Below are 18,225 nucleotides of genomic sequence, written 5' to 3'. Positions count from 1 at the left end.
CTATTTATTTAGTACAAATGTACTGTCCATGCAATTTTTTTAATCCCTACTTTATTCTACTGCTATTTTTTCAGTCACTAGCACTTCTTATTAATAAGTTCCATAACTAAGTAGCATTTTTTACTTGTCTTAAAATGACCTATTTCCAACTTCAGTGTCCACTAATTCCAAATTAGACTGACAGTTCCCTTGTATCTTAATCTCTCTACTCCATAAAGGGAGCTTCCCCTGACTTGTCAAATCTAGAGGCCTTTATGCAGACTTCTTCCTCTTTCAGTGCCTCCTTAAGGTACAGCAACTAGATACACAATAAGGATAAAACAATGTGGTCTGACTTGTTTCCAAAACATTTCTTGATGATACCAAGCACTGTGGTATCCATTCTAGTCAGCTACCAAGCAAAAGTATTGGAGGAGCAGTATATAAACAACGCGTAGATATATTTCTTCTATATATCTTCTCTCATCATCTTCTAAACATGATTTGGATGAATTTTCCTCTCAGCTGAAAAGACAACAACATCAAAGATCATCACGGAGCAAGAACCTCTCTGCCTGGTCATCTACAAGATCACTTCTTCCCATGGCCTCTCACATGACATAAAGGGGCCCTGCCTTCAAAGAGGCTGGCCTTGGCTAACAGCCCAGTGAAGAGCATGGAAAATAGACATCTTCCTGGGAAGGCAGAGAGGTGGGGACCTCTAAGACAGAAAGGTGCATACCCTCTCAGGTCCAGTGGCTGCATCAGGTGTTTTTGCTTCATTGTTTTTCTTGGTCACAAGGAAAGAATCAATGGGGGAGGGGGATAGGTATGAAATGAAAAAGCATCAATGAAGGTTTTTGCTTATTTTTTTTAAGGCAAGAGCGATGACACTGGCCCAACTCCAATACCTCAAGGCCCCAATTTTGCTTTTTCTCCTTGTTTTTCCAGTGTTTCTGGCCAAATCCATTTATATAACACACATACAACACATACATGCAGCATACATGCAGCACACACACAGCACACACAGCACATGCACACACACACACACACACACACACACATACACACACACCCAGAAGCAACTGTGGAGTACATTTTATCTTCATTTCACTTGGGGGATATTTTTATGTGTATTTTTTTTTTTTATTCAACCTCTGAGAATACAATCTTCCATTCTTCAACTTGCTTTACTAAAAAACTCCACAGAACCAGGGGAACTATACAATATGTAATGGGGCTAAGAGAAGGTGATTAGCTAATTGAATGACAGACTGGGGTACTCAGTGGAGCCGAGAAGGAGTGTGTGTGGCTGGAAAATACAGCCTGGAACTGGAGTTCTAAATAGGAGCATTAGCTCTCCTCCCTCTGGAGCGCAGCAGGAAAGCTGACAGACTCTACAAATGGCCTTTCTTCTCTTGCACTCCTTCCTTTAAATTATGATAGCAGTGCCAAATGGGTATAAGTCATCCGCCTAACAGCATGGACGACTCAGCCTCATAACAGCTTCTGACTGGGAGAGTCTCTGTCTGGCCCAGGTCTGTTTGTATTATCAGCAGATACCACATGAAACAAAGGCCACATTGCTCCCTCAGCAATGACTAGAAAACACTCATTCTCTACTTTCCATAACTAATGTTTTAGAGTTTCTGCCAATGCATTTCAACTGTGACCCATAGATCTACTACCCTCCAATTCTAATCATGGGGCCTCTTTAGCAGAGAAAACCCAACTTACGGAATGGTTGGAGGAAATCAGATGCAATCAAAACAAAACAAGACATAAATACAAGTGGAAATAACAAGCTAGTGATAAAATTCAGTTACTGTCCAGGGTATGAATTTACGCTGGCCTGGGACATCAGCACAGGCCTACTTCCTAAGTTACAGAGTTGAAGGTTGTAATGGTTACTTCCAAGATAATCTCAGGAAAAGCAAAGTGGGCTCAACAGACTGAAAATAAATTTCCCCTGATACTTAGAATTACGATGTCCCTCTTCTCTATTCCCTTTCTTCCAGACCAACCATACAGTATATCAAGCAGCACAGAAAGGGAAAACCGAGAGTAAATGCAGCCGAGAGCCTTTCACTAGCTTCCCCTCCTCTGATGCCTCACTGTGAGCTGGAGGTAACTCTGGGTTCTGAAAGGCTAAGCCAACGAACTACAAGCCCTTGCCTGTCTTAACAAATGCAGGTCCAGCAATGACAGTGTGCCTTATTAACCAAGGACCAGGGTGACCATAGGAGAGTGAGTTTCTCAGCAACAGCAACTCATAAAGATCACCTGTTAAGGCAAGAATAATTTATTTGTGTAAATGGAAGGACACCTCCTACCTCCCCAAAACCTCCTATATTCCCAAAGTTCTGAGAATGTGCACAGACTACCACGTAGTATCTATGGACACTATGTTTGGCTCCACAATGGGCATTTTTCATAAGCAATCATTATTTTAAATAAGGTCTGAAGAGTAGCCTACTAGGTCAACTGCCACTATTGCCCCTAATTTGCCACATTAAGGGAGAAAAGGATCTGTGGAAACCCTTAAGTCTTACCTGAATCTCAGGAGCCAAGCAAAGCATTCCTTTACTTTCCTACTAAAAAGCAATCAATTTCTAGATTCTTAATATAAGACAATCAAACCACATCCAAATACAACAATCAAACACCCCAACCTTAATTCCAAGGAAAGGATCAAGAGTTTTGATCCCAAATTCCTACATTCTCAATTTGACCCCTCCTAAGTATCACATCAGCTGTTTTCCCCAGTGTCTTCAGATAACTCATGTCCAGGAAAGTATGAGAGAAACTAGAAATCAACTTTTCCCTTCCTTAACTGTGGTGCTTAAATGTGTAGTTTCCATAAAGCATTAATAAGTACGGGTGGACAGAATCTACAGCATTGAAGGGTTTTTTTTTTCTATACTGATGACAAAAAAAAAAAAAAACAGAATACCTCAACTGGTAAATCATTACAGCCACACTATACAGTAACAATACAACTACTATGTGTTTATGAAATCCAGGGCTCATACTCTGACACAGGATTTCTAAACTCTTGAGATTTCTGCAGTGGATATGAGAAAGCATTTTTCTATTTAGATGCTTTGCTGTGCTTAAAACCCTCCCTCTCTCAAGTATGCATGCATTACTTTTAAAGAAGGGAATGTTTTTATCCTTGATTTCTCATAACTCAAAAAATGAAGGCAAGGATTTCATTCAAATGTTTAGTGTTCAACCTTCCTAAATCAACCTTTCTCGCATTCCCCACCACAGTACTTTCAGAGGAAACCAAGTACTGAAACTTGCAGCTCAGAAAGCTTCTTTATGGAAACTGACAACCAATCACTTTACTTGGCTTTAACTCTAAAGACTACTGAAACAAACAAGGCTCCTTCACTCCACCATCATTCCCATACTCCTCTCAGAAGGAATAAAAAATAAACAGTGTGTTTATTAACAGGTAAACGCTCATTTTGCACATGACTGTGAACCTCTGTGTATGCCCAGAGCTACTCGACAACAAAGCACTGAGGAAATACCAGAGGAACACAGTGTAGTTTTCCCTTCCCAGTCCTTCACAACAGTAAGCAATACACATGGTCTCGGGTTTAACTAGCTTCCCCTGCTCCTATGGCTTGATCCCAATGCTCTTTCTCCTTGTTGCTGGTGCAGAAAAAGAAGGCCATGGGCTTCTAGTACTAACTCTCATAAGAGCATCCTTGAGCCATCTTTGCCAACATTTGGCTTCCCATCAGCCACAGCCTGACAGGAGAAATACAGTGCTTTGAGTTTCCCTCAAACTAACATCAGCCTGAGAACACTAGACTCTTGTTACTTGAACAAACTCCACCATCCCACAATGGGACCCATTTTGTTTCGATCTCTTGCCTGAGGGGAAAATGCTGATCTTATTTGCCACCTGCACATAAGCGCTTTGGCTTAGGGATGAAGTGCAGACTAACAACACATGAGGTTATACTAACTTGCCCTGAGAAAAGAGCTTTATCTCACAGGACCAATTCAACCCTACACATAGAAGAACTATGAGACTAAAAAAATATCCATGAGCCTCCTGGCTATGAACGTACTTCAAGTTCCAATGTACTTCATCCCAAATATATGCAGGTACACATGCACACACGCACGCACACACACACACACACATACACAGTTCTCTTTATTTTAAAAAATAACAAATATAAAATTGTATCAAAATCTCCCAGTCATTATTGCAATCTGTCCTCAAAGGAATTTATATACAGAGACTTTGCTGATCCAACAGAGGGTTCCCTTAAAACAGGATACAAAGACCTCATCTATCCTGGTAAGTCTTACTGTTTATTATGCCCTAGAAGATTTCAGATTACAAGAATGATTTAGAGGGAATAATTATTATTTTGGGGAAAGCAGGTGAGTTTGACTTGAATGAAGTCTCAGTTCCCATCAGTGCTGCTACCCTGAATCATTAGTACTTTTATTCACCAAGGGAAGAGTGAAATTCCCACTCACCTCATTAATCTGGATTCCTAGAACTAGGCCTAATTTTAACAGATTCTGTATTCCCTTGTCTTTAAGAAACTACACTAACTACTATCCTTCTGTGCTGCATGATGCCAAAACCATTATTATAAACACTATAAAGGAAAGAGACTGCAACAAGTCTTTACAATTAGCACTTCTGATAAAAGTCTGACATCAAAAACCCGTAAGAAATTAACACAAATTCATAAGAAATGCCATTATCCAACAGACAAGAAATCAAGGGTTGTGAACACTCAATTCTCAAAAATTTACAAAAAGGTATGTGGAAAAAAAGTACTGAAGCTTTAAATTTCAGAGAAATACACATTAAAACTCTGAGATATTATCTTATACCCATCAAACTGGCAAAGATGGCAAAAGATGATCAAATTCATTGCTAGTGGAATTATTGAAAAAATAAGCATGCCAATATCTTGTCAGTGAAGTTTGTGGATGAGTATAATCTTCTTGGAAAGCAACAGGGAAATCATACAAAAAAAATTACAAAAATATTCATACTCTTTTACCCAGTGATTCCAGTTGGAAAATGATATCCTAAGGAGACTACAGTCAGGGAAAAAGACCTGTATGTTCCAAAATAATCCTAACACTTTCTGTAATAGCAAAAAATAAAAGGGAGGGCAAACCGCATGTCCAATGTTTAGAAAACAACTGGACAAATTATATGAATGTATTAGAATATTATTACACCATAAAAAATGGCAAATAGGAAGATTAAAAGATAGATGGAAAGCATGAAGAGTAAAGAAAGAAGAGCCAAAAGCATCACAAACACAATGCCTACAACTAGGTAAATAAAGACAACAGTGCTATTTATAAACCCAGGTAAATACAGAAAAAAGAAGTAGGGAAGGGGTCAGGGAAACAAATCAAATTTGTCACTCCCCTCTAAAAATCAATAAATACATCTTTCCTGATTGGACTTTGTTTTGTTGGTAAACAGTCTGCAAGCCACAACAGTTGATATTGCCTAAAGGAAGCCTCAAGGAAGCCCCACAAAGGGGAGAAAGGACATTCAGACAAAGCACTTTCTGGAGAGGGGAGCTGCCCCTTTGCAAGAGGTGCTGTCTAAACTTGAGTCCACTCTCCCTTGGAGTATCCTTGGGTCATGTAAAAGTGTGTCACAGACGCTGGGGGGGCGGGGATGTTTATACCGGCTTTACTTACTATACACCACCTAGAAACTACAAACAGTTGGTGACTACATTAACAACAATAAAAACCCAGCATCTGTACCACAAATTGGCTTCGTGACAAGGGCCCCGGGTAATTCTCTAGGACCACAAGTTGCTAAGACAGATATCTACCTGCAATCACAGGCCTTATAAAATGAAAGAAAGCAAACACTATAAGGGCAATCATTTCAGCGAGTAGTCAGTGCCTTTTCATCCTCCCTCCTAAACAAAGTACAAAACAATCCTACTAGGAAGAAAAAGGTCAGAATTCCAAACAGGCAAAGAGGCAGAGCTCTGGGTGTGGCCTGCTGTTGGACAGAGACTTCTGCTTGCCTACTCAGGCTGTGAGCTCTCCCACTGGGAAAAGCAGAAGGTGATTCTACCCCTCAGCAGTTAGGAGGGCTACAGAAATGCACAGACAACATGGCTGTAATCATGATCCCCTCCACTCACTTGGTAGGTATCTCTCCTTCTTTGAAGACTGAGCTGAAGAAGGTACTCAAAGCATCCTGGTAGACAGTGGGAAAAAGGAAAACTACCACAAAGAAACACTATGACGGGGTAAACTGAGGTTTAGCCTCACCACCCTCCAAGCAGCCCCAATTACCCATGAAGATAACCCAAGCCTAGGATAAACAGGCAGGAGACAGTCATCATGACAAAGGACTGGTTCAGATTAAAAGTTAAATTTCTCATGCTTGTTTCTGGCAGGGAGAGGCAACAGCATCGTTCTATCACTGGGTCTAGTTTGAGACCAGGTCACTGTCCTGTAGAAAATACAAGCTTTGCAGCAAACTGCTGGAATGCCTTTTCAGATCTATTACCAGCCAACCAACAGATAGAAGAAATGGTTCTGTGGCACAGGCTTAAGATTAAATGTTGAAAGGAGAAATGAAGGAATCTCTGGGACTACTGTAATCAAAACAATCCTAACTCTGTGGCCTTGGGCAAGTCATTAACCATTCTGGATCTGTTTTATCATATGTAGGACGAGTTGAATTGATGACTTCTATGATTCCTTTCAGTCTGTGGATTCTTCCCCAATATTAAATCACATGAGGGTGGAGGGAGGTGGGAAGAAGGAAGATGGACCCTTCTATTTCTTCCTTGAACAGATAGATCCACCTAGGAAAAAATTCATTTGACATCTTTTCCACTTCCCAGACTTGACTTATCAAAACCCTAAGAAAATGCTCTGTATACAAGGATCAAGAACATTCTCTCTCAAACTAGACCCCACTCAAAAGCTGGAATGCTGTTCATTCTGAGAAAAACCTCTTTTTCTAGTGAGCTAAAACATGATATTGAGGGTGAAACCCTGCCAACCTTGAACCTTTGCAGAAAGGAAAAGGAAGATGCTCTCAACCATAGTTTGTGTTTTTAGTTATAGAATCGTTCCCTACTTTCAGGGACCGGATCGGGGACATTTGCCTGTACGTTCCATGTGGTTTAATTGAATCATTCTGGTGGTCATTATGCCCATTCCAAAGCTTATGCACTTACAAATCACTTTCAATACTGAAGCTAAATTCCAGGCTATGCAGAAGGGGCCAAGAACAGGGAAGAAGACTTTTAGCACAGGACTTTTTCTTCCTCTTTCTGAGAGTGAGATTTTACAAGGCAACCTTAGAGCCTAAGACATAGAAAGTGGGCTTGTTTTAACATTCATTTCAGGGGCCTGTGTGTTTGCTTTTTAAGACTCATGACTACAAGAAGCTTTTCTTTCAAAGAGCTCTCCTCCTCCTCTGCCACCAAAGTCCCCAAATGAGTCCAACTGCAGCTTTCAGAAGGCTGGGGGTGGGGTTGCTGTTGGCTTCTTAAAGAATTCCTTGAGGTTCTGGCTTGGGCATGTACGCCTGAGGTGCTGGAGGATGCAAAGTAAACACACAAGGCGCTTTTCAGAGGCTGTTAAAAAAAACAACCTTGGCATCTGGTGCCAATCAAGAAACAGTAGCCGCTGATGTAACTGCAACCCGATCGGCGTGCAATAAAACAAAGGCTTTCATTTGGAGGCTGTGGGCTGGCAGACTCAAGCACACTGCAGAGCCCAATGGGGCTCCAGTGGTCTGATTCAGCACACAGTCCATCTGAGGCTGCATCAAGGAGCCAGCAACACAACCAAGCTCCTGCATCCCTGGTCCCAAGGCTGAGGGATGGCCCCAGAGAGTTGTCTCATTTTTTATTGAGCCAAGCATGGCTGTGCTGGTGCTTTGAGGATGTCCTGGGGTTGAGACAACAGGATCTCAGTAGTTTCCAGAGTTATAAATGTAACAAATTGGTTATGAAGTCCTTCAGAAACTGATTTAGCAGTCTCTGCTCTTGGGTATGAGCTCCTCAGACTCAGCTCTAACATATAGGGGTATTTTAACATCACCTTTAAACCAAACCTTCCTACCTGCTCCAGTAGCTATCCGAAACAGTCCCACTCTTCCCCCATGCCCAAGTGCCTGGCACATTGAAGGTGTTAAATAAATTCATGATGATTGACAGACTTCCCCCTTCCCCCATCAAGCTGGAACAATAATAAATAAAATAGCTACAGCTTAGAGAAGGAAAAGAGTTTGATCTATTTTCTGCCTCTGTTTCTACTCCTACTTCAAAGATTTAGAGGATTAAAAGTTTAATTCATATTAAACAGTAAGATTAGACTAAGTTTGGAGCTGTAGTGGAGGAACAGCTCAACTATCACATATGAGCGTAATGGAAAATGACTACCCTGGAAAGGCAATGTGGTTTAATAGCTAGAACGCTGGCCTGGAAGTGCAGGGTCTGAGCCTGGCCTCGCACCATTACTGACTTGTGTGGCCATGGTCAGTCAAGTCACTTAAATTCTCAGGGTCCCAGATGAAAAGTTGGAGCCGAGCTCCTGACCTGCATCAGTGGAAGGATTTCCAGAGCCCCCACAGGAATAAAATCACAGGTCAGGACCAAAAAAAAACCGAAAGTCAATGATGACTATGAAGAATTCAGAGGACCATGAGAAGAGCTGGACAAACTGATGCAGTATAAGCAAATGAACAACACAGAATGATGACAACAACATAAGGACAACATTAAGAGGCAACAAAGGGAGGGCCTGATGCAAAGGAAAATAGAGTAACCCTATGATCCAGGTTGAGGCACACATCCTCCCTCCCTCTCCTTCTGTTAGCAACTGCAAAGACACATGCAGTGTATGTCCCAACCAAACTATCCCATGGTGAAGTGATGATGCTGGGGTATTTGCTGGGAAGTTTCTGTGGTACCAAAACAGAATGTATTAAGAAGAAAAAGAAAGGTTTAAGTTGTTTTTTAAATATGCATGTGGCCTCTCTGTTTAGGGCATCTCTTTCAGATAGATAAGGACCCCTAGTGTAGATAACAGGTAGGCATGCTGTACAGCTCATGACCTGCATTCTGGCCTTAGCACATAGAATATGATCAAATAAGACAGCTCCCTGCCTCTAGATGAAAATGAACCTTTGCTTCTTACTAGGAAATGGAGAGCTGGAATCAGAAAGACACAAAAAGAAAGACAGAACAAGCAACACAAAGTAGAAGAGAGACACAGGGCTTGTAGAAATGCACCTCAGGATGCATCCCTCTACTTGAAAACAGGGAAATCTGGCAGCAGCCATAAGGAGATCACATGGTAAACAGCACATTGGACAAAAATACCATCTTACAGCTTACTAATTGTAGGACCATGGGCAAGTCAACTTACCCTCAAAGAGTCTCAGCTTTCTCATCTGCAAAATGATGATGATAACATCTGCACTGCCCTGTCTCTCAGTGTGAGATGCATACCTCACAAAGAAATGGGAGGTACTTGTCGTTATTCATATTATTATGGGGGAGACCACATTTAACAAATTCAAACTGCTCTCAGACCTACCTGCCATTAGTGCAGAAAGAATTCAACATCCCCACTCAGATACTCAATACACCCAAAGCTGTTCCCATGCAGAGAAGACTGCAAGAAGTAGTATCCATATGTAAACCTGAGCCTAGTGTCAAGATGCACTGGAGGCAGAGGCAGGGGAGATGTCCCAGCACAAAGGCCTGCTGACCACTGTCTACTTCTGAGACTTCAAGAATACTCGCCATCACCATTTGCTCTGCCAAGCTTTTTCTAGAGAGAGCCTCAATGAGAAAAAAAATCAGCATAAACAGCCAGCTGACTTTTCCAGTTATCTTCCATCAATGCAAAGGAGTAACGAAAGGACCGACTATACCTTGTGGAGCCAAAAAGCTATAGGAAAGAACGGCAAACTGACATCACCCAGATTCTAGCTGGGAAAATCAGCTTTGGACAGATCAGTCCATTTACTTAAAGAATTTCTTAACACAATATGACCCAAAAACACTAATATAAGCTCAACCGTGTGTCACTGCATCTAATACTCACTACATCTCCGACATAGAAAACCCATGTAGGGAACGCAGATCATGACAGGAAAGCTGAGATACCCCTTTGTAGAGGCAGATGAGGAAATCTGTGGATAGACTAGGGGACTAGAAGCAAGGTAACTCCAATAATTACTACAACATATGAAAGTCATTGACTCTCTGAGCCTCAGTTTCCTCACCCTGTGCCTGCCTCACAGGAAAGATCATGTGAGATCACGTATGTAAAATGCTTGGACAATTTTAAAGCATTCTAGATAGTCAGTTATTATTAGTGACAATTTTTCCTCAGATCTCCTGTCCAAGCCAATGTGGAACTGATCAATTCAATCTCCTGTTTAGGCTGAGAGTTGCTATTTACCCTCTCTCAAGATGGGAGGCCCCTAAACACTTCTCTCTAAGATGCTACCCCTCCCATGTTTCCAGGATGGCAGGCATCAGAGGAGACAGAAGCAGGCCTCTATTTGACTTACAATCGCTGCATACAGCTCTGCTCTGAATAGAAGGCTTTATGGAGTCAGAAACCCACAGCTATGGACCACACCACAGACCGCAAATAGCAGTAAATATCCATAGGGTTTGTTTTTCTAAGCAAGCAGTAATACCCTGTCTAATTATGGAACCATTTCCATCATATTCCAATATGGTACACACCACTACCAAACCCAGCCACCCATATAACAACTTATAACAAGAGTCAGTCAGCAAGCTTTCAAAAATGAGGCTTCAGGGTGGCAATTCCCATTCTTCTGGCTTGCTAACAGGTAGACAGGGAAGATGCCAGTTGTCATGGTGACCATGAAGTGTTTTCAATAAGGAAGTGAGCACAATTCTTGAAAGCTATTTGGAATTACAGAAAGAAAAATTAATGAAATATCCACACCCTCAGACCCACAGATTCCCTCTGCCAGGCATATACGCCAGAGTTCAAAGCCAGAAAGAAAGAGCCTACATACACCAAAATGTTCAAAAGAGCATTTTTTAATAATAGCAAGGAACTGGGGGAAAAAAGAAAAGGAGATGGCCATTAATAGGGGAAATGGCTGCACAAATTGTGGTACATGGATGGAGTATTATGGCACCTTAAATAATGATGACTATGAAAAAGAAAAAAGAAAAAGATTTATCTGAACTGATAGAAAGTGAAGTGAGCAGAACCAGGAAAACAGTACACACAGTGACTAAGACAATGTGAGTGGAAAGGAAAACAACAAAACAGCAGAAACGGCATGTTGTGAGATTATATGAACCAAGCTTGATTCTCAATATATGACAATACCTTCCCTGATTCTTTGGAGAGGTGGGAGGCAATGAGTATGGAATACTACATATACATCAGAATTTTTCCTTCTATAGGTTAGTTTTGCTGAACATTTTTTTCCTTCCTCATTTTTCTTATTTATTAAAAAAGGATTACTCTTTGGGGAGAGGTGAAGGAAGGGATATGGTGGGAAATGTCGATGATAAAAACAAAAAGGTACCAATAAACATTTATTTTTTTTAAAAAAGAACATTTTGTAATGATGATCAAGCCTGGCCTCAAAGAGAGAGAAGAAAGGTCCCTCTTCTGCAGAGGGACATCTGAGCTCAGAGCACTACCCATACTGCCATACTGCCATCCTGCCATACTCAGATAATGGTTTCTCTAGTTTTTCTGAATTTTTTTTGTTCTTTTTTGTTCTCTATCATAAAGGATGAGAGGAAGAGAAGAAACAAGCATTTCTTAAGCATCTACTGTGTACTGGGCACCATCTTGGTGATTTACTGTTAACGTACTGGATCCTCACAAGAACCACCTGGCAAGGCAGATGCTTTAATCCCCACTTTACAGGTGAGGAAACTCAGGCAGAGAAAGGAGAAGTGACTTGCCCAGGATCACCCAGTTAGTAGCTGTCTGAGACCAGATTTGAACTCAGGCCTTCTGAACTCCAAGCCCACAAGTGTAGAAAAGGGAGAGATAGCAATGATATAATGGGAAATAATGGTGATGTAAAAACAAAAGGCATTGATGAAAATTTCAAAAACAAGAAAGGAAGTCAGTTCTTGAAAGTGGCAGAGAAGGGTTAAGAGAAGCCGAAAAATAGCCAATAAGAACTAGCCACCTGCATGCGCTTCCTGAAGCAGGCATCCTACAGGCTACCAATCTTGCCCACAGCAGATCTACTTGTTCCTGGGGCAAAGCCAATTCTCCAAACAAACAAGCATCACATGCATACCGGGGAGACAAGAGGCTCGCCCAAGAAAACCACACGGAGAAAGGAGGCCTCACACCACAGACCATATATTGGTAGGAATATCATCAATCAATCAATCAAAAACCATTTATTAGGTGCCTACTATGCGCCAGGCACTTACTATCTGGATACACACCATTATTTGGTGAGAAGCCCCGCTCTGCCAACAAATATTTCCCCCCAGAGAGCTTCCAAAGGGCTATCTTGTTGCCTTCTTCAGCCTCAGCTTTAAAAAGGCAGGAAGGGGTTCCCCAAATGATCAGAGGGTCCCAACAAGATGGGGTTCCCCAAATAATCAGAGGGTCCCAACAGGATGGGGTTCCTCAAATGATCAGAGGGCCCCAACAGGATGGAGGTCCCCAAATGATCAGAGGGCCCCAACAGGATGGGGTTCCCCAAGTGATCAGAGGGTCCCACAGGATGGGGTTCCCCAAATGAGGACGGCCCCACCAAGGAGCCTTGGGGATTTTTCCATAGATCTAAGATGGCCATCATACAGTCCCCACGGCCACTAAGGACAAACCTCATCCCTGCATTCGTTAGGGAAGGTCAGAACAAAGGAGACTTGGGAGTTTATGCAGTGACCCAGTCAGAAGGGAAGAGGTAACCAAGTAAATTCTCTTTGTTCTGTCTAGGAACCTCCATGCCATACCACATCTTTCAAATTAAGTCCCATGTTTGGAAAATAACTCCTGCATGGCAAACATCAAGAGAGACTGACACCGTCCTAGCTGTGGCTTACAACATACATATATAGTTGTGCTCTGAATGGAATCCTTTATGACATGGGGCCAGAATACCACAGCTGTGGGCCAGTCCACTGGTCAGGAATGGCGATAAATAGCCACTGGGTTAGTGTTTCTAGGAAGGCCGGGGCACCTTGGCTAATTAAGGTACATCATAAGCAAGTGACTGCTTGGCAATGACTTACTGAGTGCCTACTGTGTGCACAGCCCTACCACACACAATGCTATCCTGTTCTATCCTGAGACTAAAAGTAGAAAGGAAAAAACTGAGAATAAGAAGTTTGGGGCTATTTTCCCCCACATATCACATACCCATTCTACCACTAGAACAGGCAGGGAAAGGGTGTGCTCAAGCAGCCCAAAGTAACCCACAGCAGGGGCAAATTATCACCTCCCTCTTCCAAAGGCTGTAATAGGGAGGGCTTGAATTTTGTTGTGGCAGACAATCATATTCCTTCCCCTTCCAAAAGTCCTAGACTGATCATCAGAAGAAAACAGAGTCCTGGGGCTGTCTGATGCTGCTAACGGTGTAACCACAGAGCTGAATTGTCTATGACGCTTGGGAAATTTGGCTTACAAAAGCTGAAGGCTGACAGCATGAACACGCCTTAGTGACTGCTCATAATGTTTTGCATCAAAAGCACCCCAGTCATTCCTTCACCATACTTACTTTTACCCCCGTTGTTCTTCAACACATTGGAGAGACTGACAGAAGCGGTGCCCAGCAACTCATTTCTCAGAGTATGGCAGCTCCAGACCTTCAGGTCTAAGTGACTCTGTGCTGTGACATTCCTGAAAAACAGATCTCTGATTTATCCCACTTACACACCAAGCACATCAGCTACTCCTAGAGCTCAGGGGAGACTAGCGCTAAAACCCTGAGACAAAAGCCTAGCGGGTACAAACGGATCTATCTCCTTGTCACTCACAAAGATGATCCTGAAATTTTCTAGCTGGTAACAAATACTTTTTTACTGCAGTGATACAGACACACTGATAAGACAAGTACTGAATGAAGAAAAGGGGTGGTGAGAGGCTGGCTACATCAGGCTCCCCAGCGAGGGCCTCCTCTTCCCATATGACTATTTCAAGAGGGAGAAAAGTTCTCTTACAAGATGATGATTTCATTCCAGAGTAGCTCAGAACTCCCAATCCGTTTCCCAGTCTTCTTCGTCTCGCTGGGGAGCCCATCCACTGCCACCTCCACAAAGGAGTTAATGCGAGGCTGGCGACTGTGCACCTTGGGCTTTGCTGACACCACTGTGCAGAAAAAGAGAGACAAGGGGAGTCATCAAAGCCAGGTCCGAGGGCTCCTTCATATCCATCTGGGGAAGAGTTTCTGAAACTCACTCGGCTGTAAGAGACTAAGGAATCATGGAACACAAAGCTAAGTAAATATCTTAGCTATCCTGGGAATTCAGCTCCTGAGCCATCAACAGTCAAAGTAAGTACTATCTACTGTAAAAACGAGAATAACTCTGAGTAGCAATTATAGGACCCCTCAGTCTTCTATGTCTTCCATCTAAGTACCCATAAATCAGAGGGCATGCCCAGCACTATCTCTCTGACCCACGATAGCAAATATACTCCTTCCCAACATGGCTTGTCAAGTTCCCAGTTAGATCAGAAGTTTTTCTATCCCTATAGTCCCTTTGCATGGATCTTTTTAAAAATACTTCAGGACTTTGGGGCCAGGAAACATTTTCTGCATCATTGTGCTCTTAGCATATGTGCTGCCAAAGAAGCCCCATCTTTGCAAAGATTTTACAGTCCTTTCCCTCTCACTGAAATGTCTTAGGTCGCCATATGGTGAGATTCCATTGCCCCAAGACACCCCTAAGGCTGCTATCCCACCATCAGAAAGGTAGCATCACCCAGAGGACCAAGTTTACAGACTACAGGCTTAATAAATAAATACCTGTTGATTACAAGATTGTTTTCTAAAATACCTGCCTACTAAAGAAGCTTAAAATCTCACATGAGAGCAGAGAAGTAGAGAAAAGTCCAGGAGCAAGACAGAGCCAAGGCTTGACTTCAAAAGTGACAAGGTGCCTGGGGCTGGGGGAGAGAAAGAGGGGCACAAATAAGGGATATGGACGCCACCTGGTGGTTGTGGGGCCTCTCACACCCAGGAGAGAGGGATCATGGGGAGCAAAGCTTCTCAACAGTGACTACAGCTTACTTAGACATAGGGCTTTTTCACTACAAAGCACTTTGAAATAATGACAGTAGCTCCTAATTAGATGGTACTTTTCAGAGGATGAAGCAGTTTAGTATTGTAAACTCATTTCATACTCACACCAACCTTGTCAGATAAGTGATATATACTATTGTGTCCATGTTATCATTGGGGAAACAGGCTTCAAGGGGAAAGGGATCTGCCCAAGGTCACAAAGTCAGTCTGCAGCAAAGGAGAGACTTCAGTGCTCCTTTCACTATAGCCCACTTCAAAAAGACCGAAGGGCTGGCTAATAACAAGTAGTTAAATTTATTCCAAAAAGATAATAAATCAACACCCAAACCAAGTCTCAACATAAGAACAAAAGTACCTGAGAAGGGTATACCTACTCTCCAGTAATATTGATTTCTATTTCTAATGTCCTCAAATTACCTTCTTCCAAGAACAAGAAATGCAGGATACTAAGAGTCAACAAGGGGACGGATTTCAGGAGCCAATCTATCAGTAAGCATTCATTAAATGTTTACTGTGTGAAGCAAACAATAAAAACAGTGGGATCCTGAATGTTCTGAAAATGTCTATGTAGCAGGCACTGGGCTAGACACTGGGGACAAAAAGACAAAAATGAATAAAGCCCTGCTTTCAAGGGCCTTATATTCTCATTAAAAAAATAGCAACTTGAAGGATGCTAGCAGAGGGGCACACACCAAGGTCCCCTTTACTCCTGCCTTTGGGCACTCTTGGTGAAAGAAGAAATGGATGAAATCATTGGTGGAGGCATCCCTCCACATACCCTATTGACCCATCTCCTCTCAGAGGCTACAACCGAAATGGAACTCTGGGGCACTGATAAGCCTGGCAAACTATAATACAGTTTTGTCCAGAGATGGCCCTGTTGGGAGGCCTGAGATCAACCCCTAAATGTTGTCTCCATCAGAGACAACTAGCCTTCCTACCATCTTCTAGGACTGCTCGGGGGAATATCTATAGGTGCTGGATAGGATAACTGGTACAAAGACAGGTGTCTACTTTGGGGAAATGCAGCCTCCTCTTCAACAGTTCTAACCAACACACCGGGACTGCGCAAAAGAAAGCTAAGTTCAAAGAGGCTGGTTCTCTCTGCCCAGGACAACACCAGATGTCTCTTCAGTAAAAGATTCTCCTTCCTGATACAGATCACACTGACCCTCATCAAGACAAACACAAGTTTCACTCACCTTTCAAAGTAAGTTGAGACTTCTCGAAAGGCAGGCCCACCCCTGCCCTGCTGGAGCTAGCAGATGCCATATCATCACCACGAAACTGTAAGACAACAGATCAATAAGTTTTAGACAGGGTTTGTGTGAGAAAAGGAGAAACGCTAGAGACAGAATTCAGTTTTAAAAATGAGATTTAGGACAGATGCAAGAGGTCATTAGTGGCAAAGTAAACTGGGTCAACCAGGGACTGTTGCAAACTTGGTGGATTTTACAGCTGCTCAGACTTGGGCAACCTTCACAAAAGTACCCAGGGAAGAAGCGTGTGGAGGTGGCACTTTCATCCTAACATAGAGACCCTCTGGTTTACAATGCCAACTTTCAGATGCTTCTACAATATTGGAGGATTTTAGAGTTCAAAGGGACCCTAGCAGTCCTGCAGCTTAACTTCCTAACTGTGCAGATGAGGAAACTGAGGTCCAGATGGGAAATGACTTGTCCAAAGTCAGATGAGCAGCAAGCTGCAATGATGAATAAGAAACCAAGCTCTCACGACTCAAAATGGAGGACCATGATGTGTTGAGGCAGAAAAGAGGAGCTTTGGGAGATGCCACTTGAGAAAACCCCAGGTAGAAGGCCCAGATGCGAGCAGCACACCAGCCAGGGAAGATGCTAGCCACTATGATGCTTTCCTTTTATTTTTCATTCTGAATTTAACAAAACAACAGCAGTAAAACATTTCTACATATAAAGTAGAATGGAAAAAGAGGATTCTATGAGGTTGCAAATCCCTATTTTGCACCACAGAGGTGGTGCCAGCAAAACTGCCCAGTACAGCCCAACCCAGATTAAGATGAAACTGGGAAATTTTAACAAAATAAATTTGTTAAAAAAAATACAAGATAGATAATGTTGATCTGTGGTTTTCTAAAGTGAGATGCAGCCCTCAGGAATCCATTTCTTTTTGAGTCTGACACCCTTCAAGTTCAGCTTACTCTTTTAAGGTATATAATAAATCCAACTTGTTATTTCCAAAGTTGAACTGGTTGTCTGTCTCCTTGGGAATTTCTTTCAGTTCTCTTTTAAGCCTTTTGAAAAGCCACTTTAATGACTGCCTTTTCTTTTCTTTGGTAACTCTCACTAGCTTTTCTCTTCCCCCTGAAGTACCTCACACACACATAAACACTAAGAGAAAAACGCAATCTCTATAGCATGTAGCACAGTCCTTTTGCCCTGCCCTTGGGCAGGAGGTAGGTGGTGTGTTCCTGGCCAGTCCTGGCCAGTCAGAGTTGGTCTTCACACTACTAGGCCACAAGCCTTTAATGAAATCAATGTGCGCCCCCCCATGTTATTTGCCTCATGAGCTCCTGTGGTTTCATCTGTACATGATCTTTGATCCAGGTCCTATTCTGAGCGGTTCAGGTTTACAGCATGGTTCCTGTCCCTGTGCTCCACCCAATGAATGCTGGCCCGCCTTCAGTGGGGACCTATGCTCTACTGTCTAGAGCCAACTGAAATGGACCTGGAACAGGAGCTCACAGCTGAGGCAAATCAGGGCTCTCTGATATCCTGGGCCAGATCCATTTCTTCAGAACTAACATATGGAGAACTTTTTATTTCCAGCTCAAGTACAGAGGCAGTAGGGTCTTCTGAAATATCATAGAGAACAAAAGGAGCACAGCTCAACTCTTGAGACTACAATTTCTGAAGCAGACAAAGGTCTGCACCAGGGACTTTGGATCCTTGAGGCTGAAACGAGTTGGTAAAATATTACTTTGATCAAAT

The 18,225-nt window shown here is 42.5% G+C and overlaps 1 protein-coding gene across 5 annotated transcripts in view; it reads right to left on the bottom strand.

Annotated features, from left to right (window-relative positions):
* WWP2 (WW domain containing E3 ubiquitin protein ligase 2) overlaps positions 1-18,225 on the bottom strand; it is a 120,317-nt gene that overhangs the window by 89,564 nt on the left and 12,528 nt on the right. For 4 of the 5 annotated variants that reach the window (XM_072636462.1, XM_072636461.1, XM_072636460.1 and 1 more), the window contains 3 exons: positions 16,462-16,546; positions 14,178-14,325; positions 13,736-13,857 (listed from right to left, as the gene is read on the bottom strand). In XM_072636462.1, coding sequence (XP_072492563.1) covers positions 13,736-13,857; positions 14,178-14,325; positions 16,462-16,531 — 340 coding nt within the window. In that variant the 5' untranslated portion in view covers positions 16,532-16,546. Of the gene's footprint in view, positions 1-13,735; positions 13,858-14,177; positions 14,326-16,461; positions 16,547-18,225 lie in introns of those variants that run through there. The other variant, XM_072636465.1, reaches the window with a different exon arrangement.

The sequence above is a fragment of the Notamacropus eugenii genome, chromosome 1, assembly GCF_028372415.1.
Source record: "Notamacropus eugenii isolate mMacEug1 chromosome 1, mMacEug1.pri_v2, whole genome shotgun sequence".
In the NCBI taxonomy this organism is placed as follows: Eukaryota; Metazoa; Chordata; class Mammalia; order Diprotodontia; family Macropodidae; genus Notamacropus; species Notamacropus eugenii.
The sequence above is the reverse complement of the archived record's forward strand: the minus strand, read 5'-3'. Positions and strand labels throughout refer to the sequence as shown.